Here is a 26,869-nt window from a genome sequence, read left to right as displayed (position 1 = left end):
AGGTGGAATCCCTCTCTCAAGGAATTCAGACCCCAGGGCTTGGCAATTTGAAGCCATTAAAACCAGCCTACAACCTCTCCTCTGTCTCCACCACGCCCCCAGAAGGGAGAGTCCTCCAAAGTTAAAAGTGCCGCAACATCTTTTGCTGGTGCGACCCGCAGGCAGACGCGCCACATACTGGGCAGGATAAGAAAAACAGAGCCCAGACACTTCACAGGAAAGTCTTTTAACCCGCTGGGTCTCACCCTCAGGGAAAACCAACACAGGTGACTGATAGGAGGCCAGTTTAGTCTGGGAAAACCCGGCTGGAGTCTATAATACCTACATAGATACTCCTAAGGGTGGGTAGGAAAAAGGCACCATACAAGCAGGGCAATAAACAAGAAAACAAGAACTGAAAAATTATCCTCTGTTAAACAAAACCTAAGCAAGAGGTCTGGAAAAAGCTGGCCTGAAGGTCAAAGAACAGATAGACAACATATTCATCTAAACCCTAGGTAAGAGAAGTGAAAACTATTTCCAGAATAAACTAATTAAGGTAATTAAATGTCTAGACGCCAACAAAAAAATAACAAATAGCACCAGGAAAATTGAAGATATGGCCCAGTCAAAGGAACAAACCAGTACTTCAAATGAGATACAAGAGCTGAAACAACTAATTCAGAATGTAGAAACACACATGGAAAACCTCATCAAAAACCAAATCAATGAGTTGAGGGAGGATATGAAGAAGGCAAGGAATGAACAAAAAGCAGAAATGGAAAGTCTGAAAAAGCAAATCACGGACTTATGGGGAAAAAAGGTACAGCAGAAGAGATGAAAAAAACAATGGAAACATACAATGGTAGATTTCAAGAGACATAGGTTAGGATTAGTGAACTGGAGGACGGAACATCTGAAATCTGACAAGATACAGAAACTATAGGGAAAAAAAATGGAAAAATATGAGCAGGAACTCAGGGAACTGAACGATAATATGAAGCGCACAAATATTCGTGTTGTGGGCATCCCGGAAGGAGAAGAGAAAGGAAAAAAAGGAGAAAAACTAATGGAAGAAATTATCAGTGAAAATTTCTCAACTCTTGCAAAAGACCGAAAATTACAGAACCAAGAAGTGCAGCGCATCCCAAAGAGAACAGACCCAAATAGGCGTACTCCAAGACACTTACTAGTTAGAATGTCAGAGGTCAAGGAGAAAGAGAGGATCTTGAAAGCAGCAAGAGAAAAACAATCCATCACATACAAGGGAAACCCAATAAGACTATGTGTAGATTTCTCAGCAGAAACCATGGAAGCTAGAAGACAGTGGGATGATATATTTAAATTACTAAAAGAGAAAAACTGTCAACCAAGACTCCTATACCCAGCAAAATTGTCCTTCAAAAATGAGGAAGAAATTAAAACATTTTCAGACAAAAAATCACTGAAAGTATTTGTGACCAAGAGACCAGCTCTGCAAGAAATACTAAAGGGAGCACTAGAGACAGATACGAAAAGACAGAAGAGAGAGGTGTGGAGAAGAGTGTAGAAAGAAGGAAAATTAGATATGACATATAAAATACAAAACGCAAAATGGTAAAGGAGAGTACTACCCAAACAGTAATAACACTAAATGTTAATGGATTGAACTCCCCAATCAAAAGACGTAGACTGGCAGAATGGATTAAAAAATCGGGTCCTTCTATATGCTGTCTACAGGAAACACAACTTAGACCCAAAGATAAACACAGGTTGAAAGTGAAAGGTTGGGAAAAGATATTTCATGCAAATAACAACCAGAAAAGAGCAGTAGCTATACTAATATACAACAAATTAGACTTCAAATGTAAAACAGTTAAAAGAGACAAAGAAGGATACTATCTACTAATAAAAGGAACAATTCAACATAAGACATAACAATCATAAATATTTATGCACTGAACCAGAATGCCCCAAAATACATGAGACAAACACTGCAAACACTGAAAAGGGAAATAGACACATCTACCATAATAGTTGGAGACTTCAATTCCCCACTCTCATCAATGGACAGAACATCTAGACAGAGGATCAATAAAGAAACAGAGAATTTGAATATTACAATAAATAAGCAAGACTTAACAGACATTTATAGGACATTACACCCCATAACAGCAGGATACACCTTATTCTCAAGTGCTCATGGATCATTCTCAAAGATAGACCATATGCTGAATAACAAAGGAATGTCATTATTGCAGGGTACTCTAAACAGATGGTAATTAATATTTTAAAATGTCACCTTATGTGTGAGACTAAAGCAAAAAATGTTTATTAGTTACATAATTTATATTTTGACTAGTGCATTTCCTAATATAACTTATATAGATAGTTTGACTGAACGCCATAAGTACTTAGAATCACAGGTAGGACATGAGATTTTGCTGGTTTGTCCAGAGTGATGCCCTGATGAATCCCAGAGTGATTCGATCAGTGAGCGGAAAAGTATCTGCAAAGCCCCCTTCGGGGAGTGGTGAGAACGGGGAGAAATGCAACTTCCCCAAGTTGAATTCTTGATATTTTCACAAATAGTGTGGACAACCAAAGCTATAGGCAGAGCCCCCAGTCTTCGGGTTTGTTCACATGAAACTTAACCCCACAAAGGATAGGTCAAGTCTACTTAAAATTTAGGCCTAAGACTCACCCCCAAGAGAGCCTCTTTTGTTGCTCAGATGTGGCCCCTCTCTACAGCCAACATGACGAGCAGTCTCACCACCCTCCCCCTCTCTGTGTGAGACATGACTCCCAGGGGTGTGGACCTTCCTGGCAACATGGGACAGAGATCTTGGAATAAACGGAGACTCAACATCAAGGGATTGAGAAAAACCCTAGAATGAGCTGAGACTTAGCATCAAGGGATTGAGAAAACCTTCTCAACCAAAAGGGGGAAGAGGGAAATGAGACAAAGCGTCAATGGCTGAGAGACTCCAAACAGAGTCGAGAGGTTATCCTGGAGGTTATTCTTATGCATCAAGTAGATATCATCTTGTTATTCAAGATGTAATGGAGAGGCTGGAGGGAACTGCCTGAAAATGTAGAGCTGTGTTCCAGTAGCCATGTTTCTTGAGGATGACTGAATAATGATACAGCTGTCACAATGTGACTGCGTGATTGTGAAAACCTTGTGTCTGATGCTCCTTTTATCTACCTTGTCAACAAAGGAGTAGAGCATATGGAATAAAAATAAATAATAGGGGGAACAAGTGTTAAAATAAATTTAGTTTAAATGCTAGTAATCAATGAAAGCAAGGGGTAAGGGGTATGCTAGTTATTATCTTTTTTTTTTCTTTCCTGTGCTCGTTTTATTTCTTTTTCTATTGTCTTTTTATTTCTTTTTCTGAATTAATGCAAATGTTCTAAGAAATGATGAATATGCAACTAAGTGATGATATTGTGAATTACTGATTATGTATGTTGTTTTATTTTGTTTCTTTATTTTTTTAATTAATAAATAAATTTCAAAAAAAGAAAAAAAGAAGTTAGTCTTTTTTAATATGCATTTCGTATTTCAATTGTTTACACTACCAAGAAATAGGGTAATTAATGAAAAAATACTTTCCAATGAATGAAAATGAAGACACACACACCAAAGCTTATGGGATGCAGCTAAGCCAATCCTTAGAGAGAAATCATCACTGTAAATACCTATATTCAAAGAGAATTGTCTCAAATCAATACCCTAAATGTCCACTATCATACACTGTGAAGAAAAAAGAGCAAACTAAACACCATGCAAGCAAAAGGAAAGAAATACAAAAGACTGGAATGGAAATTAATGAAACAGATAACAGAAAAAGAAAAAATATTAAGGAAAACAAAAGCCAATTCTTTAGATTAACAAAACTGAAAAATATTTGGTTAGACTGATAAAGATAAAAAGAGAGAAATCTCAAAGTACTAAAGCAAGTATGAAAGACTGAACATTATATTAACCTTAGAGAAATAAAGAGATTATAAAAGTATACCCTGAACAATTATATACCAACTAAATTCAGTAACTGTGATAAAATGGCGAATTCCTAGAAAGCATGAATTAACAAAACTGACTCAAAAAGGAGACAATCTAAAGAGATCTATAACAAGTAAAAAATTTCAATTACTAATCAAATAGCCACAAAAAAAGCACTGAGGCCCAGATGGCTTTACTGTTGAATTCCACCGAACATTTAAAGAAGAATTAATACCAGCTCTTCAAAAACTTTTCCAAAAAACAAATAAGGAATAAACAAAACATAGAATACTGGCAGTATTACCCTATTACCAAAACCAGACACAGACATTACAAGAAAAGGATATTAATGTAGATGATCTCACTTTAAGCTAAGTCAAAAACTCATCTTTAAAATGCTCAACTTCTAATCTTGATCCAGCTAAGCAATTGCTCATCAAGATTAAACAACCAGGACTTAGAATATGATAAAAAAAAAAACTAATTTGTTTTACTAATTCACGTGTAAGGGCTATTTTTAAAAGTTTTAATTTAAGGATTTCAGTTATAGCACAGGAGAAAAACACATTTTTCTTTCAATGTTGAATAAATACAATAGAAAATTCGGATTTTAAATGTTTATTCCTACTACTTCACTATGAAAACCACAAAACTGCTGAATTACACTGACAAGTATGTTAGAGCTCTACATCATCTCTGCTGATTCTCTACCAAATATTCAGATCAGAATTTGGAGAATTAAGACTTAAAACATATTAATGTTTCTATTCGAGGTGATGGATGGTGGTCACAGTAGTACAACACTGTGAACATAATTAACAGCACTGAATTATACATTTGAATGTGGTTGAAAGATTTATGTTTTAGGTTTTATATATGATAGAATAAATATAAAAAATAAGTTCACGGAACTGTACAACAAACAAGTGAACCCTAAGTTGAACCATGGTCTAAAGTTAATAGTACAATTGTAAAAATGAGCTTTCATGAACTGTAACAAATGTACCATACCAGTGTAAGGTAAGGTGTTAGTTAATAATAGATTAGTATTTGGGAACCCTGTACTTTTTCTGAATTTTTCCATAAACCCTAATAAAAGAACTTCTCTAATAAAAAAGAAAGAAAGAAATTTAAGTAAAAAAAAACTGTATGCTTAAGAAAAAAAAGTTCTGAAGGCTAGGTATTAAAAACAAAGCATTGTATTTTTTAAATATGTTTTTGCAACCTTAACAGCATTACTGGAATAAGGCTGACCTTACTGATGGGTCGTTCTCCAGGAGTTCAGTAAGCCGTTGTACTTGCTCTGGTTGGATAGACCGCCCTAAAAGTGCTTCTGTGTTAGTATAGATGAGGAATGCTGAGACCACGCCTAATAAGGTGCCCACACCCAAAGAACCTAGGCTGTCATACAGTGGATTGCCTAAATAAAGCACATAAGAAATCAGTAAATGAACATTTTCTGTTATCTCAATGAACTTAACATGAACAAAAAAATCAGAACTAGTAAATCAAAAGACTTAAATTAATTCCTTATTCCTTTAATTACCTCCTTTAATGACACCCCTAATGGTTTTACTATACTACAAATTGGGTATGGTACAACTTCATTCATGTTACATAAACTGACAGTTATTTAAGGTCTGTTTCTTGCTATGGGCATTACTTGGGTGAGAGTTCCGAACATTTTTATATTTGAGACACCATGTACATATTAATGATATAATTAAGTGCCCATTTCTTTTAAGATATATCAGTACCTTTTCTCCTAACACAGGTTGACAAATTAGTTGTGAGATTTAAAAAAAAAAAAAAAATTTTTTTTGCCTCTTATTCTTTCCTAGGTTCTGTGACAGAATTAAGCTTTACAAAAAATGATACAGGTGACTCTTTGCATTCAACCAAGGAATATACATAGTATCGTTCCAGATAGAAAGGAAGGAAGGTGATTTTCTTTTTACATCAAATGGGTGCCTGAGGGTAGTAGTTCTCAAAGTGTGGTCCCTGGACCACCAGCATCAGCACCACTGAGAACTTGACAGAAATGCTAATTCTCAGATCTCACCCCAGCGTATAAATCAGACATTCTGGAGATGCAGTCCAGCATAATCTGTGTTTTCCCAAGCCCTCCAAGTGATTCTGATTCTAAAGTTTGCCTTATGTAGACAGGACTTAATTTTCTTCCAGAATCATATGAGAAGGGCTATTTGATATCTATAAATGTATAAGAAATATTTAGGTAACAGACGCAAATAAATCTTATATCTAAAATCTTTAAAATAAATTTCACAAACAAGGCTTTTATGATTAAAAGTCTTTTTATTCCAGAAATGAAATTTCATCAATATTAAACTTAACTCTTTTGATGCAAGATAAAACACATTTATTTTACTAGAAATCCTAATTTTTTGTTTTACTTGATCAAAATATAACACAAAAAAAGTAAACTGACTTTTCTGTACTTAAGTATTAAGAATGATACACTTACAAAACTTAATCCATTATCCATTAGGAAATTTGTAAATATGGAGTTAAAAATCAAATACTGCTCTTCAGAAATCTAAATTTAAAGAATTATATTTAAAAATATGAGTGTGTAAATAACAGTCCTATAGAAATCACAGGAATATTAGCTAGAAGAAAAAACTTTCTTAAGAAAATATTTTATTTCTTGGTATGTTACTTAGTAACATTTAATTCAAATGAAATACTCTTATTACTTTTATGCTTGATTTACCTGACACATTATATCAAGTAAAATAACCTATTAAAAGTTGACTTACTCAAGCCATAGTTTCTTAAATTTTAAAACTGCTAAATAATAATTCATGTCAAAAAATTTCCAAACTTGTAAGGTCAACCACAAAAATAATCAATACCTTTAGAAATATTCTAGGTAACAGTGAAGATCAGAGAATGTTGATTTAGTCTTAAACATGCATTTAAAATGAGAAGGAGATATTCATTTTTCAGACTATTTTAAGAAGCACTGTGAAAACTCACAAAGTTTATCACCTTGAATTATTTTAAATATGTAAAGATAGATGGCCAAGAATGGAAGAAATTCCATTCAAAAACAATTCAAAGATCAGAAATTGAGTCTTTTCATGCTAAATGCTCTTTTGTTTTACAAAATAAGTTAAAATATCAAGGCACATTTTAATAAACACTTATAGTTAAAATAATGGTCAAATTTTATAATCAATGTAAATCACTATCAGAATTTTAAGCGGCACATGAAAATAAAATAATTTTTACGTGTTCTCATTTACCTTTATTAAACTGTCCCTCAAAACACTCAACTAGCTATCAAAATGAGAATGGTACTAAATTAAAGAGAGTCACGGAAATAGGAAGGCAGTTGGCATTAACAGTGGAAAAAAGACAAAAAAGAGCCACAATATATATTTATCTAGAACTTTAGAGTTTATTAAAGTTCTCAAATATTATCTTACCAAACCTATGATCACCAGGATAAATATTATCCACAGTTTCACACTTTTATAGGTAAAGCACTCAAAACTCAAAGTGGTTATATTATTTTTGAAGTCAATTAAAAAGATTTAGAGCATTACAGAAATCTTCTACTGCCAGTTTCTTTAATTCTAATTTATAAAGCCAGAGAAACTTGAACATGTTTACTGACCACCTATCTAATATAAATAAAATTAACATTTAACAATTTATTGGTATAAAATAATTCTATGATATAAAACAAAAATTACCACAAATTATTTAAGGAGTACAAATAAACCACCTGTAATCTAAGAAAATATTTACCTGTTATAGAAGTAAGGCCCATGCAAGTGGCTGCTATTGTCACTCCCAAGACTGCTGCAGTATCCTCCAACAATATAACATTCGTACTAGGATCACGGCTTTCCATTACTTAATGGTTGAAAGAGAAACAAGGAATGAAACTTTCTGAAATCTTACCTTGATACGATAAGTTCACATTTTAATAAGCATTTAAAATCAAGATAAAAATCAAGATGCATGAAATCGTGGTTTAAAAATCTCCTTTCAATATAAACATCATTTAATAAACATAATATAGGCATATAATAAAAACAAAATTTCTGGACATTCATGTCAACAATAACTGATATTTAAGATCAAATTACTTTCTGAAGTTATATAAGCATATATAGAAACACTGTCATCCATTTAAATCAAGCCCAAATATGAAAGTATTCATGTTCAAACTGTATGACGTTTCTCTTTTTAAAAGAGCTGAAGTATGCATAAGAACCACTTAGGAAAGACACTGAGTTAGGGATATTTTGTGTACATCTATCTATAAGAAACAAAGCAACAGCACTAGGTAATTTTAAGCAAATAAAGGAGATAATACACCTGGCTTACAAAATACATACCATACTTGTAAAATGACATTCCCTTGGCCCGAGCACTCCGACGAAGTTCATTTACAGCAACAAGAAGTGTTGCTGAAAGAAAAGCATTTACAGCGGAAATGAAGAAACTATGTCTCCAAACTTTAAAAGATAGCATCTCACTTTGATACTTGCAATAAAGTAAAGGTCTGTTAACTAGACATTCTCAAGCTCCCAGTTAATCAATCATATGATGAATCCCAATTTTCTGAAACATAATGATTTAAAAATAACTACCAAAACAGCCATAATATATTGAACAGCTACTATCTGACAGGTATCACACTCAATATGTTCACTTTTGATCCACACAAATTTAAAGCAGGTGTGGTATAACCATTTTACACACTGGAAAAGATGAAGGAAAAACTACATATGGAAAGTGACAATGTTACAAGAGCAAATATACTGAGTACCAATGAGTTAGACAGCTTCATACAGGATATTAGCACTTGTCTGTCATAATTATTTGCTATCTGAAGCTTTCAGAAATTTTGAAATATTCTTGCTGCAAAAAGAAAAAGGCTTCTCTAACATTACTAAAACGTGATTTTTTTAAAACTCAGGTTATATTTTTATACTTCATTTCAAATTGTCAGAGTGTTAAAATATTCTATTCAATGAAAAACATAGCTTTCCCCATGTCCCCATCCATTAGAGGAACAACTACAGTACACTACACAAAGAATATACCCCCTCTAAAAGTTGACAAAGCTTAGATTCCTATTCCCACAGTTTTCTTTAATCAACAGGATTTGGCAAACTGTAATAATGGACTACTGAATACATATCACTATATTAAGAATGAAGAAACATTTTGTGACAGTACACACCTCCTTCAGATGCCAATGATCCTGCTAAAATACAGTATGCCTAGAAAACAAATATTAAAATAAAGTATAAATTAAGTATTTCACTACAGAATTATAATCATTCATGCATAAAGTCTGTAATGTCTAACACGGAAACATCAATTCAAACCCTAGCAAGATAAGGATTTTGATCAGAAACAGCTCAAATGAGGAGAATGACAGATGGTATCTTTCTAAGAGGAAATAGATAAGAGTCATCTCATTTTTTAATACTTGGAAGAATGATATATATGCTATAAACACACTGTGTATAGAGAATGCTATACTATGACCTGAGCTAAATTTGTGACATAAAAGATAAAAGCGGTTAATTAGTATAAATTTTTTTTGAAGTTTAAAGTGAACATAAACATTTGACACCTAGAATTGTGGATGCTAGATGCATAATATCCATACCCATACTCAAGTAACTTTTATAATTTGTTCAGATATTCGATAGCAAGGAATCCTGATTCACAGAGTAGTTTTATAATCTTTTTTTGTTGTTGTTAACACAACTTTCTTTGCATTCCCAGGACACTCTTCAATTAAATAAAGATGGCAAGAGAAACTCTACCAAGGTGTGGTGAAAGAGTTAACTGAGCAACATAAACTAAAAAAAAATTTTAAGTGAAAAGCAAACCAAATCTCTCTACAATTTTCAACGTACCTTTGTAGGACCCTAGACCTCTATTTCCTGTTAACTCAAAACAGAACAAAAGGAACATTACCCATAGGAGAGATTCTATAGGTTGTGGATTAAGTAATCCCATAATTCCATGATACCAAGACAGTCCTGCACCCATCATGAAAATACCAACACCACTAATTAGTGAAGCAATATAGCGCATATTTGAAAATCCATACCTGAAAAATAAAAAAGAAAGTAATACAGTTTGCAAGAATTAGAAATGAATTATTTTCAAAATACATGCTTAATAGGTCAACAAAAAAGAAAATACAAAATTTCTTGGACTATCTAGATGTTTCATGTCAAACTAAAACAAAAGTGCCAAACTCAAATCTAATTATATAGAAAGTGGAAAAATATACAAGATTTTTGAAAAAATACAAAATAAATTGAGTATCATTTAATTGAGGTATTTTTAGTCCATTTTAACCTAGAAATGTTAATTATTTTGTACCACAGATGTTAGTGAAATTAATTTAATGTTTTCATAAATGCATTCAAATGTTAAACAAGAAAACATTTAAATCTCTGTGTAATGAGGGTGTTTACTGAATATTTTGGTTTTTATGCATAGCCGATCTATGACATATTACATATATAATTTAATACTGGATACTTGTTGCTGGTTCTGAACAGTTTAGCATACAGCAACTGTCAACTATTACAGGACTTAGAACTTCAGTTTTCTGGAGTTTTATATGGCTGAATTTTTTTAAAACTTCAATTACTTTTCATGCATCTTTGATTTGTACTATTAAGTACTAACAAAATGCTGAGCATTAAGGGAGTTAAAAAATACAGTATATTATAGGAGGAAAAGAATCACTTATTAATAAAAGTATTTCTTGAAGTTTATAAAACCAAACTCTATGGTACTCTCTTGGCAAATACAAATTTAAATAAGAATTCTTATTTAAAACTGCTCTTCGAATTTTTCTTGCAAAGATATAATCGTCATAAGGAATCTTCAGTTAATAGATGACAATGTTCTACCAGTTTTATTCAGAAACATTTCTTTTATTCTAAAGTTTCCCTCCTACAGTCACATAAGATATGTATCTAAGTTAAATTATCATCTAAATTACAAGGTATTATTTTCATTTTATGTGTTTTCAAGGAATCTGTAGATTCTTATTGAAAATTTTAATTATGTAAATTAGCACTCTTCAGTGTTATAAGCTACTTGACACATATGCCCTTTCTTTTGTGGGGAGAGGTACATGATCCCAGAAATGAACCCCACAGGCGGCTTTTTAAATTTAAATTGATCAAAACTAAAATTAAAAATTTAGTTTATCAGTCACATAAGCCACATTTCAAGGGCTCAATGGTCACATGTAGCCAATAACAACCACATCGAACAGTCAAGATATAGAATATTTCTATGACTGTAGAAAATTCTTTTGGTCAGCATCAAAGTAGATTATTGAAAATAGCTTGAAAAGAAATTACACAAGCTAAAATACTAAAATTTTACCCTCTGTTTAAAAATTTCTGGTGTATTAAAACTAGTTAGGGAAAAATTACATTTTTCTTGAGATAGTAAAACATCATAAGGAATGTAATTAATAAATTGGAGCACTAGCTTTTCTTTAGTTATTAGTAGCTAGAATATTCAGAATGCTATTATTCCTAAGAAAACAGTTTTGTCTTACTTTCAAGTAAATAAACTATTTATTAAGTACAGACTTAGACTCCTTTACAGTATATATTGGGGGCCTTAAGACTGATCAATTTATTACTGAGACTTATTCAAAATAAATGAATGTCGAGTTCAAAGGTTTTAGCTGATTACTATGGAGAAGCAACAGAGAAAGTCTCTGTATCAAATAACTATTTTTTAATTCAAAAAAATTATTCTAAAAGGTATATTAATTTTACAAATAAAGTATTTTAAAATAGTAGCAAAATAAGAGGCTTAAAGTTAAAAGAAACACAGATTTAACAGAAATTATCACCAAAATTTTAGATTAGTCTATAGCCAACATAATGTTTCCTTTGACAAAAGTAAAATGGAATTGTAAGATCAAAATCATGTGCTTTGCTATTAATTATGAAATATGAAGAGCACAAGATCTCTATGCAGTTACAAAGCATGGAAACAATCTAACGTTCATTTTTCAAATTATACCTTGAATCTGCTTTGAAACAGCTCTGAGTCCTGCACTTTAGATATACAGTTGAAAAATGACTAAATCTTTACCATAAAACTGCAGGTATATAAACTGCAGGAAATTTCTGAAATTCAGTTGCTTTTGTTTCAATGACTTCTTACCAAAACAAATAAAAACAAAATTAAGGCAATGTCCTTACGGATGAGTAGGGTCTGGTGTTTGAATAGACTTACTGATGCCCAATGCTAGTAAAACCTATGGAGAAGAGGGAAAAAAAAGGTGAATAATCATTAGCAAGATGGGGAGTTTAATATATTAAAGCCAAACAGGAGGATGCAATCTGACAATGTCGAAGAAACATAACAGAGCCAATGGCCCAGCAATTCTAGTTCTTACTACCTACCTTAGAGAAAAAGATGAACCCAAAGGAGTTCAAAGCACCATTGTTTATGATGATGAAAAACCTTGAAGTATAACCTAAACATTCATCAGTGGGGAATGACAAAATAAATGACAGTAAAGCCAAACATAAATTACTTCCACAGCAAATATTTTGAAGTAAATTCCAAGGATCATATCAACTGTAAATATTTTTGTATTCATCTCTAAAAAAATGAACCTTCTTTTAGAAAATATAGCCACAGTACCATTATTACAATTTAAAAAGAAGTGCTCTTTTGCATTCACCTTTCATTCATATATTGTCAAAGACACATACTTTTTTGGATAAGTAGTTCACTCCTTTTTATTGCTGAGTAATATTCCACAGTATGAGTATAACTCAATTTGTTTCTCCATTCCACTACTAATAAACATTTGGGGTGACTCCAGTTTTTTGGCCACTGTGAATAAAGCTGCTATAAACATTCTTATTTAAGTCTTTTTACGGACATTCACTTTCATTTCTCTTGGTTAAATACCTAAAAATAGAAATCCTGGGTCATAGGTTAGGTATATGTTTATACACAACTGGCAAGTGTTTTCAAAAATGGTTGTATGACTTTATACTCTACCAATAATGTCTGAGAGGTCTAGCCGTTCCATGTTCTCACCAACTTTCTGGTTGTCAGTCTTTTCAATTTTAGCCATTATGCTGTAGGCACAGAGGCATTTCGTTGAGGTTTTAACATATATTATTTCCCTGGTGACTAATGGTGATAAGCATTTTATGACGTCCACTGGCCACCATTCATGTATCTTTATTTTGAAGTACCTGTTCAAATCTTTAGCTTCTTTTTTGAGAAACTGGGTTATCTGTATATTTATTTCTGAGGTGTTACAGCTCTTGATTCATCCTGGATCCCAGTTCTTTGTGAGATACATTCTTAGTGAATATCTTCCCCTAACATGTGGCCTGCCTATTTATTTTCTTAACAGTATATTTTAATAAGTAAAGGTTTTTAATTTTGATGAAGTTCAATCAGTAAATTTTTTTTCTTTCATGGTTATTGTTTCTATGTCCTAAGAAATCTCTGCGTATTGAAATGTCTTGAAAATATTCTTCTATGATTTCTTCTAGAATCTTTACAGTTCTAGCTTTTACATTTAGATCTATGATTAACCTCAAATTTGTATAAAGTATAAGGTAGAAGTCAAAGTCCTTTTTCTTTTTCCATATGGATATACAATTGTTCTAACACCCTTTGTTGAAATGTTCACTTTTTTCATTGAATTGCTTTGGTGCCTTTATCAAAAATCAATGGACCATGTAACTGTGGGTGTATCACTGGACTCTATTCTGTTCTGCTGATCCTTTGACAATACCTCACTGTCTTAATTATCATAGCTTTATAGTAAGTCTTAAAGTCTGCCAAATTTCTTTCCTATTTCAATATTGCTTTGAATATTCTAGGTCCAGCAGATGCCAGCCACATGCCTTCCCATGTTATAGACATAAACCTTTCTTCAGAGTCAAGTTATCTTTCTCTGGATGCCTTAGTTTGGACATTTTTAAGGCCTTAGAACTGTAAACTTATAACTTAAATCCCTTTATAAAAGCCAAAAAAAAAAAAAAGTACATTCTTATGGGGCTTTGTTCTAGAAGGTAATCAAGTTACTTGCAGATCAGCTTGATTCTTTAAAGCTTTATTAGGAAGGGTCTAGAACAGCCTTTATGCCCAGGATACTTTAGCCCTATTACAAAGGCATAATCCTTTTGTTGGACTGGGTGATCAATTTGAGACAAACTCAAATGTCTCCCAGCCTTGAGTGAGTTCTGGAAATTACTCAGTTAACTGCTTCTTGATCATTCTTTGATCAGGCTCACAGAACTTTACCCTACACATGTGCAACTTAACATTTAGTAAGGACTCAACTCAAGAAAATACCTGTGCAGCTTTCTGTTTGCATAGCTTTATCTTCAATTCTGCCCTGTAACTTTAAGCCACTTCACATTCCTTGAACTCTGGTCTCTGACTTCTAAACACAAACGATTATCTCTGCTTGACATCTCCCATTTTGTTCCATCATCCCAAATGTGCCTCCCAGTAAAAAGCCAGAGGGATAGCTCAGCTCACTGGTTTCCCTTATCTTAGGGATCAATGTCTTGCATTGCTGTTGTCAAATATTTTAAAACAGTTGTTTCCTATATTTTTGTCTCATCTAGTTGTTTGTTTAGTTGTTACAGGAAAAGGTTAAATTCAGGACTGATTAGTCTACCATGGCTGGAAGCAGAAGTCCTGTATATAAAGTTTTACAACTTATTTTTTCACTCAATTTATCATGGTTATTATTACCGGCCAGTACATATGTATCTACCACATTCTTTAAATACCTGAACAGCACTTCAGAGTACAGAAGTATTATGATTTATTTAACCATTCACAAACATTTAAATTGTCTTCAATGTTTTAAATAACAAATAACATTGAAACTAATAATCCTGTACCTATCTCCCTAACCATACGTACAAATATTTCTGGATTTCAAATAAGCTTTTCAATGAGAAGGAGATCATGTGCTAAATTCTTCCTACTCTTTGTCCTCACATATGCCATCAATGACTGGTAAAAGTATTATATTGAGAATAATTAATAAGTATTTGCTGAACAGAAAAACTAAATTCAAGGTATAAATTCTTAGTGTTAATGGCAAATGTGTTTTCTTTCCTTACTTTACAAAAAGTTTCCATACATTTAACAATGAGTTAGACCAGTTCTCAGGTTTAGCTTTTAATTAAGAATGTTCTCTTTGCTCCTTACCATTTTATTATTATTTTTTACCTTGTCATAAATATTCTTATTGTACCTGCATCTTTTATTTGTTAAGTTCTCCCAAATCTGTTCTGATGAAACTGGTGTGTAAGCAAATAAATACCAAGAAGGCATTTCCTTTATACACCAATACTCTTTAAAATATGCAATGAAACACAAAATTTTTCTTTTATTCATATAGAAGGTTAAGGTTTTTAGTATTCACAATTTAGGTCAAAGGGGCCTTAAAAGGTATTTTAATCTTAGAAAAATCTTTCTTCGTTTACAAATTCAAGGAAAGTAATCCAAAGTACTAATCTAATGTGAAAGCATTTTAATTCATCAGTCATATATGATTACTATTATTATTTTTCATTGTTAAATATATTACCTCTTTCACTGGCTTCAAAATGGAGTATATAGAAAACTCTTCTATATGATTATTTTTAACTTTATTCAAAAATTTTAAAATTCACTGGCTCTACAGTCATAAGGACTCTACTCAAGAGACCAAATTTCTATCCAATGTATAAATCTCTTCTGCAAATAATTCTGCTGAAACACTATGAATGACTGATAATTCTATATTTCATATTCCATTGTTGAAAGTTCTTACAGCATAACTATAAACTTGCTTTAAAATACTATGATCATATTTCTATGCTTTTCACTGTTCAAAAGTAAACAATTTTCATTTTCTTACACAAATCAATTCAGTTTCTTAAAAATCAACTTTTAAACTAAAGCCTAAAAACGAAAAAAATTACTTTAAAATTGGTAAGAAAAGAGCTGTTTTGAGCCCTCACCTGATTACAAGTATCAGATAATGAATGGATAGCTTCTGAGAACATACTTGCTGAACCAGTATAAATCCAGGCAAGAAATTTAAAGAAACAATTTAATCCATTGCTGGAAGAGAAAGAAAAACAGTTTAGTAAAGGTTTTGACAAAAATTTCCACCCAAAACTTCTTTAACTCTATACATCTCTCTCTATTCTGTTCTGTGTAAATTTAAAGGAACCCTAGTCTTAAAGAACTTAGTACTGCTTAATTAATAAGAGTATAAATTTGAAAGTAGAAATATTAAACTTCCCCACCAGGGGAAGATCTGTTATTCTCACAAGCATTGTGATTGCCAATTTGATGGGCGAGGCCCTCGATCTTAGGGCTTGCCCTTATGAAACTTATTCCTGCAGAGGAGAAGCCAAGCCTACTTATGATTATGCCTACGGGTTATCCCCAGAGAACCTCTTTTGTTGCTCCGATATGGCCTCTCTCTCTCAAAGCCAACTCCACAAGCGAGCTCACAGACTCCTACAGGTATAAATTAATCTAGAAACATAGGACATAACTCCCTTGCACCATGGGATTAAGAAAGACTTACCAAAACAGGGAAGAAAAATGAAACAAAAAGTTTCAGTGGCTGAAAGGTTTCAAATAACAGTTGAGAGGACATTCTAGAGGTTATTCTTATGTATTATATAGCTACCCCTTTTCAGTTTTTGGTGTACTGGAGTAGCTAAAAGGAATTCCCTGAAACTGTCGAAATGTAATCCAATAGCCTTGATTCTTGAAGATGACTGAATAACTACAGAGCTTTTCAGTGTGTTCGTGTGATTGTGAAAACCTTGTGACTGACACTACCTTTATCCAGCATATGGACAGATGAGGGGGGTATGGAAGTCTGGATATTTTTTACTTTAGTTTAATTCCTATTTTTATTTTCTTGGAGTAAGGAAAATGTTGAAAAATCTATTATGAGTGATTATGCGATTGTAAAAACCTTGTGTCTGATGCTCCTTTTATCTACGGTATGGACAGATGAGTAAAAAATATGGATTAAAAATAAATAATGATAGGGGGAACAAATGTTAAAACAAATTGAGTAGATTGAAATACTAGTGATCAAAGAATGGGGGTTGTAAGGGGTATAGAAAAAAATAGGAACAAAGGTTAAAATATATTGGGTAGATGGAAATACCAGTGGTCGATGAGAGGAAGGGGGAAGGGGTATGGTATATATGAGTCTTTTGTCTTTATTTCTTTTTCTACAATGATATAAATGTTCTAAAAAATGATTGGTGATGAATATACTACTATGTGATGATATTGTGAGCCACTGATGGTACACTATGTATGGAATATTTCTAAGTTAAGAATATTCATGTTTGTATGTTGCTTTGGTTTGTCAGTTAAAAAAATAAAAATAAAAATAAATCTATTGGCGGGCCGCGGTGGCTCAGCGGGCAAAGTGCTTGCCTGCTATGCCGGAGGACCTCGGTTCGATTCCCGGCCCCAGCCCATGTAACAAAAAACGGAAAAACAAAATACAATAAAACAAGAAAATGTTTAAAGATGTTTCCCTTTCTTCCTTCCTTCCTTCCTTCCTTCTATCCTTCCTTCCTAAAAAAAAAAAAAAAAAAAAAAAAAAAAAAAAAAAAAAATAAATCTATTGTGATGATGAATGCACAAATATATGATACTGTGATACTGTGAACGACTGATTATACATGTGAATGACTGATGGTATGTGAATCTATATCTCAATAAAAAATTTTAATGACTATAAATTTGAAAAATACACATTATAAAACTGTTCAATACTTGAACAGGCATGCTATGTCTAAACAAAGTACTTAAGTGCATTTTGAGAACTGAAGAGAAAAAAAGATGTTCTGTCTGGGCAAGATGATGTTAGAAAAGAAATTCTGTGGCTTAGAGAGAGCAGGATCCAGTAGGCCAGTATCAAAAGCAATACCTTGAGATCTGTTCACGGCAGCAGGCTGATGCAAAAGGTAAGAACTATACTAGACCAAGCAGTCTCAGGGTCAGAGTAGAAGAAAAGAGTGGCAAAAAATCAACATGATTAGCTCTGAGGAAACTAGCTGTTAATTACTATGATTTAGTTCAGATACTATACTCGTCATTTACCATGTTATACTAAATAATTTTCACAGAATTTTATTATATAAATATTAACATCTCCATTTTATAAATGAGGAAACAGTACATCCCTTTTCTTCCCTCTACTTCAGATAATTTCTTGAAAGAATTTTACCTATTCTTGCTGTCTCAATTTTCCTTACTTTGCATGAAGTCCTTAATCCACTAACCAATGGTTTCTGTTTCCACTACCTCATTAGACTATTTTAATCAAGATCACCAACAGTTCCTTGTTATTAAATACATGGAAACATTTTATTATTTTCCTTAAACTCCCAGAAGTATTTGCTACAATTTTCTTAAAAACTATTCCTTGGCTTCTGTGATTTCTTCCCAACTTTGCTCTCTATTCTTCCTCAGTCTCCTCTACAGGCTCTTCTGTCTCTATCCAGCTCTTAGATATTAGCATCCTCTAGGTTTAGTCCCAAGGGCTTTATCTTCCTTATGCTACCGACACATTCTGTAAATGAACTCAAGTATCCCTATGGCTCTAATTATTGTCTATACACTAAAAACTCAACTTTATTTCTCTAGTCCAGGTTTTCCTCCAAAGCTTCAGACCAATATATACTAACAATAATAATTAAGCACATATTATATACCAGGTACCATGCTAAGGTAGTTTACATACATATATATATATATATATATATATATATATATATATATTCCTCTAATGAGGAAAACTGCAACTGCTGCCCCCATTTTACTGATAAGTAGAACTAAACCTGTTGGCCATCTCTACTTGGGTACCCTAAAGACACTTCAAACACAAAGACCATCTCATCATTTCCTCTGCTCCCACCAAGCCCCACCATCGGCTCTCCGTAAAATGGTGCAATATCTTTCCAACTATGCAAGCCACAAACTTGGGCATCATCCTTAACTGCACCTCTTAAATAATTCTTCAATCTACCCACATCTCTACCATGTTCAGGCCATCACCATTCCTTGTCTATACTGTAAATAACTTCCTTTAGTTCCATGTTTTCCAGTTCGCTCTCTCCATGATATATGACCTGGGTTTTAAACACATTGTATTATGCCATATTGTAATGCCTCTGCTTTAAAAACCTTTTAATTACAGTCATTTATTTCAATCCTTCATGCTTTTGCAAGTGCTGCTCCCTCAGTCAAGACTGTTCTTTCATGGGTTCCCCCTACCCCAATCATTTGACTAACACTGATTCTAAATCCTTAAAGAATCACTTCAAATGACTTATCTTTGTGAAACTTTTCCTTGGTACCGCAGAATAGACCAATCCTCCTTAAAAGGGCTTCAATTTTAGGCCTACGTTGCTTTATATCATATACTCAATACCTACTGCGCTAGTAAGATCCTTCAAGTAAGAATTATGTTTTACATAAAATATCTTTTTATTTCCAGACCATTTCACAGTACTTGACATGTGCAATGTATACATATTATAGAAATAAAAGAACAAACTAATGAATTAAGGAATTAATGTTTACAAGCATACTAAAATAAAGCCTAATCTATAAATGAATAAAAGTAAACAAAATAATAAAAATCAAGAAGATAGAGTAAAAATAAAGGGACAGAAACATCAAATATGTTCTTCCAAGGCAAGTGGGAAAAAATAACAAGCGCACACACACTCTTCAGTAGCTATAATTCAAGTTGGTTCAGTTACTTTAAAAGTAACCTTGAGCAATCCAACTTTTTTTAATACTTTTATGGAGAAACCTCTACACACATAGATTCCATACATGGTATACAATCAATGGCTCACAATATCATCACAGAGTTGTGTATTCACCACCATGATTATCTTTTAGAACATCTGCATCACTCCAGAAAAAGAAACAAAATGAAAAAAGAAAAAATTCATACATACCACATATCTCACCCCCCCTCACTGACCAATAGTATTTCCATTTACCCAATTTATTTTACCCTTTGTCCCCTCATTGTTTATTTATTTATTTTTTCCATATTTTTTTATTCATCTATCCACAACCTGGACCAAAGGAGCATCAGACACAAGGTTTTCACAATCACAAAGATATGCAATCCAACTTTTTAAAAGACTTCTATCAATGCCAGCAAAAATAAGAATGAATTTTCAGATTACAACTACTCTTACATCTTAACCACATTAAAAATATACACAGCACAAGCATGGGTGTGATTGCGCACTCATACTCTTTCCCCACAAATTTACTCACTGTAATAATGACTTACTCAATTTCCTCCTAAAATACGATAAACCTCTAACTCCTTATCTAGCTTCTACATAACAAATATACACATTCAAGGACATACACACTAAACATCTTTCTTCAAAAAGGCTTTATTTTTAAGTACTTACATGCAAATGGCAACCATCACTACTTTTCCTGGTCCCTTAAAAAACACTGAACTCATTCTGGAGCGTGGCTGTAAAAAAAAAAAAAAAATTGCCATAGAAGCAGTATAATTGGTGGTTCTCACACCTGAAAATTCCTCCTCTGCCAAAACTTATGAACAAGTACATTTACTTGCGTAATTATTTTTCTCTAGATTTCCACACTTAAAATGTGGAGAGATGACTTCCGGAGAACATGGCAGCTTAGTAAGACGCGCGGATCTTAGTTCCTCCTCCAGAACAGCTACTAGGGGAGTAGAAACGATACAGAACAGCTCCCAGAGCCACAACAGAGATCAAAAAGACAGCATACCCCATCCTGGAATGGCTGACTGGCTGAGAGAACCCGCTCCGGTGAGATCGCCAAGGGGCGTGGGCTTCCCCGGGGCGGCAAGCAGCTGGAGTCCCGCCCTCCCTCCTTCCCGGGCCAGCTGGGACAATTGGACAGGCGGGACCCTCAGGCCGCGGCAGCTGGCGCCCCCCCGACGCGTGGCCCCCCGGACCAACTGGGAGGATTGGATCGGAGATCCCCAGGCCACGGAGAAGGTGACGGGGTCCCTTCCAAACATGTAACTTCCCGATCCGGCTGGGAACGGTGCACTCTCCCGGGCTGCGGCGGCTGGTGCCCTCCCGCCACGCTTGGCGTCCCTGGCCGACTAGGAGATTCGGACAGGCGCTCTCTCGGGCTGCGGCGGTCAGCGACCCTCCCCGCGTTCGGATCCCCGGGCCAGCTGGCACTCTTCCAAGCCACTTCGGCTGGCGATCCTCCCCCAGGGTGAGAGTTTTCCAAAGTTAAAGGACCCACAGCACCTTTTACTGGTGGGACCCGCAGAAAATCGTGTGCCACGAGTGCCAGCTACTGGGCAGGATAAAAAAAACAGAACCCAGAGATTTCGCAGAAAAATCTTTCAACCTGTTGGGTTCAACATCCAGGGAAATCTGACTAAATGCCCAGACGCGAGCAGAAGATAACGGTTCACACTGAGAAAATTGAAAATATGGCCCAGTCAAAAGAACGAACCAATAGTTCAAATGAGATACAGGAGCTGAGACAATTAATGCTGAATATACGAACAGAAATGGAAAACCTCTTCAAAAACGAAATTGATAAATTGAGGGAGGACATGAAGAAGACATGGGCTGAACAAAAATAAGAAATAGAAAAACTGAAAACACAAATCACAGAACTTATGGAAGTGAAGGATAAAGTAGAAAAGATGGAAAAAACAATGGATACCTACAATGATAGATTTAAAGAGACAGAAGATAGAATTAGTGCTTTGGAGGATGGAACATCCGAATTCCAAAAAGAAACAGAAACTGTAGGGAAAAGAATGCAAAAATTTGAACACGGGATCAGGGAACTGAAGGACAATTTGAACCACACAAATATACATGTTATGGGTGTCCCAGAAGGAGAAGAGAAGGGAAAAGGAGGAGAAAAACTAACGGAAGAAATTATCACTGAAAATTTCCCAACTCTTAGGAAAGACCTAAAATTACAGATCCAAGAAGTGCAGCGCACCCCACAGAGATTAGACCCAAATAGGCGTTCTCCAAGATACTTACTAGTTAGAATGTCAGAGGTCAAAGAGAAAGAGAGGATCTTGAAAGCAGCAAGAGAAAAACAATCCATTACATACAAGGGAAACCCAATAAGACTTTGTGTAGATTTCTCAGCAGAAACCATGGAAGCTAGAAGACAGTGGGATGACATATTTAAAATACTAAAAGAGAAAAACTGCCAACCAAGACTCCTATATCCAGCAAAATTGTCCTTCAAAAATGAGGGAGAAATTAAAACAATCTCAGACAAAAAGTCACTGAGAGAATTTGTGACCAAGAGACCAGCTCTGCAAGAAATACTAAAGGGAGCACTAGAGTCTGATACAAAAAGACAGAAGAGAGAGGTATGGAGAAGAGTGTAGAAAGAAGGAAAGTCAGATATGATATATATAATACAAAAGGCAAAATGGTAGAGGAAAATATTATCCAAACAGTAATACCACTAAATGTTAATGGGCTGAATTTCCCAATCAAAAGACATAGACTGGCAGAATGGATTAAAAAACAGGATCCTTCTATATGCTGTCTACAGGAAACACATCTTAGACCCAAAGATAAACATGGGTTGAAAGTGAAAGGTTGGGAAAAGATATTTCATGCAAGTAACAACCAGAAAAGAGCAGGAGTAGCTATACTAATATCCAACAAATTAGACTTCAAATGTAAAACAGTTAAAAGAGACAAAGAAGGACACTATCTACTAATAAAAGGCACAATTAAACAAGAAGACATAACAATCATAAATATTTACGCACCGAACCAGAATGCCCCAAAATACGTGAGGAATACACTGCAAACACTGAAAAGGGAAATAGACACACATACCATAATAGTTGGAGACTTCAATTCACCACTCTCATCAATGGACAGAACATCTAGACAGAGGATCAATAAAGAAATAGAAAATCTGAATATTACTATAAATGAGCTAGACTTAACACACATTTATAGGACATTACATCCCACAACAGCAGGATACACCTTTTCTCAAGTGCTCATGGATCATTCTCAAAGATAGACCATATGCTGGGTCACAAAGCAAGTCTTAAAAAATTTTTAAAGATTGAAATCATACACAACACTTTCTCGGATCATAAAGGAATGAAGTTGGAAATCAATAATAGGCGGAGTGCCAGAAAATTCACAAATACATGGAGGCTCAACAACACACTCTTAAACGAGTGGGTCAAAGAAGAAATTGCAAGAGAAATTAGTAAATACCTCTAGGTGAATGAAAATGAAAACACAACATATCAAAACTTATGGGACGCAGCAAAGGCAGTGCTAAGAGGGAAATTTATTGCCCTAAATGCCTATATCAGAAAAGAAGAAAAGGCAAAAATGCAGGAATTAACTGTCCACTTGGAAGAACTGGAGAAAGAACAGCAAACGAATCCCAAAGCAAGCAAAAGGAAAGAAATAACAAAGATTAGAGCAGAAATAAATGAAATTGAAAACATGAAAACAATAGAGAAAATCAATAAGACCAGAAGTTGGTTCTATGAGAAAATCAATAAGATTGATGGGCCCTTAGCAAGACTGACAAAAAGAAGAAGAGAGAGGATGCAAATAAATAAGATCAGAAATGGAAGAGGAGACATAACCGCTGACCTCACAGAAATAAAGGAGGTAATAACAGGATACTATGAACAACTTTACGCTAATAAATACAACAATTTAGAGGAAATGGACGGGTTCCTGGAAAGACAGAACAACCAACTTTGACTCAAGAAGAAACAGATGACCTCAACAAACCAATCACAAGTAAAGAAATTGAATCAATCATTCAAAAGCTTCCTAAAAAGAAAAGTCCAGGACCAGATGGCTTCACATCTGAATTCTATCAAACATTCCAGAAAGAATTAGTACCAACTCTCCTCAAACTCTTCAAAAAAATCGAAGTGGAGGGAAAACTACCTAATTCATTCTATGAAGCCAACATCACCCTCATACCAAAACCAGGCAAAGATATTACAATAAAAGAAAACTACAGACCAATCTCTCCAATGAATATAAATGCAAAAATCCTCAATAAAATTCTAGCAAATCGTATCCAACAAAACATTAAAAGAATTATACATCATGACCAAGTAGGATTCATCCCAGGTATGCAAGGATGGTTCAACATAAGAAAATCAATTAATGTAATACACCATATCAACAAATCAAAGCAGAAAAATCACATGATCATCTCAATTGATGCAGAGAAGGCATTTGACAAGATTCAACATCCTTTCCTGTTGAAAACACTTCAAAAGATAGGAATACAGGGGAACTTCCTTAAAATGATAGAGGGAATATATGAAAAACCCACAGTTAATATCATCCTCAATGGGGAAAAATTGAAAACTTTCCCCCTAAGATCAGGAACAAGACAAGGATGTCCACTATCACCACTATTATTCAACATTGTGTTGGAGGTTCTAGCCAGAGCAATTAGACAAGAAAAAGAAATACAAGGCATCAAAATTGGAAAGGAAGAAGTAAAATTATCACTGTTTGCAGACGATATGATACTATACGTCGAAAACCCGGTAAAATCCACAACAAAACTACTAGAGCTAATAAATGAGTACAGCAATGTAGCAGGTTACAAGATCAACATTCAAAAATCTATATCATTTCTATACACCAGTAATGAACAAGCTCATGGGGAAATCAAGAAATGAATCCCATTTACAATTGCAACTAAAAGAATAAAATACCTAGGAATAAATTTAACTAAAGAGACAAAAAACCTATATAAAGAAAACTATAAAAAACTGTTAAAAGAAATCACAGAAGACCTAAATAAATGGAAGGGCATACCGTGTTCATGGATTGGAAGACTAAATATAGTTAAGATGTCAATCCTACCTAAATTGATCTACAGATTCAATGCAATACCAATCAAAATCCTAACAACTTATTTTTCAGAAATAGAAAAATCTATAAGCAAATTTATCTGGAAGGGCAGGGTGCCCCGAATTGCTAAAAACATCTTGAGGAAAAAAACGAAAGTGGAGGTCTCGCGCTGCCTGACTTTAAGGCATATTATGAAGCCACAGTGGTCAAAACAGCATGGCATTGGCATAAAGATAGATATATCGACCGATGGAATCGAATAGAGTGCTCAGATATAGACCCTCTCATCTATGGACATTTGATCTTTGATAAGGCAGTCAAGCCAACTCACCTGGGACAGAACAGTCTCTTCAATAAATGGTGCCTAGAGAACTGGATATCCATATGCAAAAGAATGAAAGAAGACCCGTATCTCACACCCTATACAAAAGTTAACTCAAAATGGATCAAAGATCTAAATATTAGGTCTAAGACCATAAAACAGTTAGAGGAAAATGTTGGGAGGTATCTTATGAAACTTACAATTGGAGGCAGTTTTATGGACCTTAAACCTAAAGCAAGAGCACTGAAGAACGAAATAAATAAATGGGAGCTCCTCAAAATTAAACACTTTTGTGCATCAAAGAACTTCATCAAGAAAGTAGAAAGACAGCCTACACAGTGGGAGACAATATTTGGAAATGACAAATCAGATAAAGGTCTAGTATCCAGAATTTATAAAGAGATTGTTCAACTCAACAACAAAAAGACAGCCAATCCAATTACAAAATGGGAAAAAGACTTGAACAGACACCTATCAGAAGAGGAAATACAAATGGCCAAAAGGCACATGAAGAGATGCTCAATGTCCCTGGCCATTAGAGAAATGCAAATCAAAACCACAATGAGATATCATCTCACACCCACCAGAATGGCCATTATCAACAAAACAGAAAATGACAAGTGCTGGAGAGGATGCGGAGAAAAAGGCACACTTATCCACTGTTGGCGGGAATGTCAAATGGCGCAACCACTGTGGAAGGCAGTTTGGCGGTTCCTCAAAAAGCTGAATATAGAATTGCCATACGACCCAGCAATACCATTGCTGGGAATCTACTCAAAGGAATTAAGGGCAAAGACACAAATGGACATTTGCACACCAATGTTTATAGCAGCGTTATTTACAATTGCAAAGAGATGGAAACAGCCAAAATGTCCATCAACAGACAAGTGGCTAAACAAACTGTGGTATATACATACGATGGAATATTATGCAGCTTTAAGACAGAATAAACTTATGAAGCATGTAATAACATGGATGGACCTAGAGAACATTATGCTGAGTGAGTCCAGCCAAAAACTAAAAGACAAATACTGTATGGTCCCACTGATGTGAACGGATATTCAAGAATAAACTTGGAATATGTCATTGGTAACAGAGTCCAGCAGGAGTTAGAAACAGGGTAAGATAATGGGTGATTGGAGCTGAAGGGATACAGACTGTGCAACAGGACTAGATACAAAACCTCAAAAATGGACAGTACAATAATACCTAATTGTAAAGTAATCATGTTAAAACACTGAATGAAGCTGCATCTGAGCTATAGGTTTTTTTTTTTTGTCTGTTTGTCTTTTTTTTGTACTATTATTATTATTTTACCTTTTTTTCTCAATATTAACATTCTATATCTTTTTCTGTTGTTTTGCTAGTTCTTCAAAATCGATGCAAATGTACTAAGAAATGATGATCATGCATCTATGTGATGATATTAAGAATTACTGATTGCATATGTAGAATGGAATGATTTCTGAATGTTGGGTTAATTTTTTTTTTCTTTAATTAATAAAAAAAAATGTGGAGAGATGGAAATTGAAAGTGCATCTGTGTCCTCTGTGAATGCTTACAGGTTATTTTGTTTCTCTGAATTCATGTTTTGCCTACTTCTAGAAAGGATCTGAGTTG

General features: G+C 34.1%; 1 protein-coding gene across 2 annotated transcripts in view; it reads right to left on the bottom strand.

The window, feature by feature from the left end:
• SLC30A9 (solute carrier family 30 member 9) overlaps window positions 1–26,869 on the bottom strand; it is a 138,492-nt gene that overhangs the window by 20,652 nt on the left and 90,971 nt on the right. For both annotated transcript variants that reach the window (XM_077136758.1, XM_077136759.1), the window contains 8 exons: window positions 20,482–20,549; window positions 16,012–16,114; window positions 12,214–12,269; window positions 9,941–10,076; window positions 9,192–9,231; window positions 8,341–8,412; window positions 7,745–7,852; window positions 5,222–5,387 (listed from right to left, as the gene is read on the bottom strand). In XM_077136758.1, the coding sequence (XP_076992873.1) occupies window positions 5,222–5,387; window positions 7,745–7,852; window positions 8,341–8,412; window positions 9,192–9,231; window positions 9,941–10,076; window positions 12,214–12,269; window positions 16,012–16,114; window positions 20,482–20,549 (749 nt within the window). The remainder of the gene's footprint in view (window positions 1–5,221; window positions 5,388–7,744; window positions 7,853–8,340; window positions 8,413–9,191; window positions 9,232–9,940; window positions 10,077–12,213; window positions 12,270–16,011; window positions 16,115–20,481; window positions 20,550–26,869) is intronic.

Source organism: Tamandua tetradactyla, chromosome 19, assembly GCF_023851605.1.
Source record: "Tamandua tetradactyla isolate mTamTet1 chromosome 19, mTamTet1.pri, whole genome shotgun sequence".
Classification (NCBI taxonomy): Eukaryota; Metazoa; Chordata; class Mammalia; order Pilosa; family Myrmecophagidae; genus Tamandua; species Tamandua tetradactyla.
Note: the sequence above shows the minus strand (reverse complement) of the source record. Positions and strands in the feature narration are given on the sequence as shown.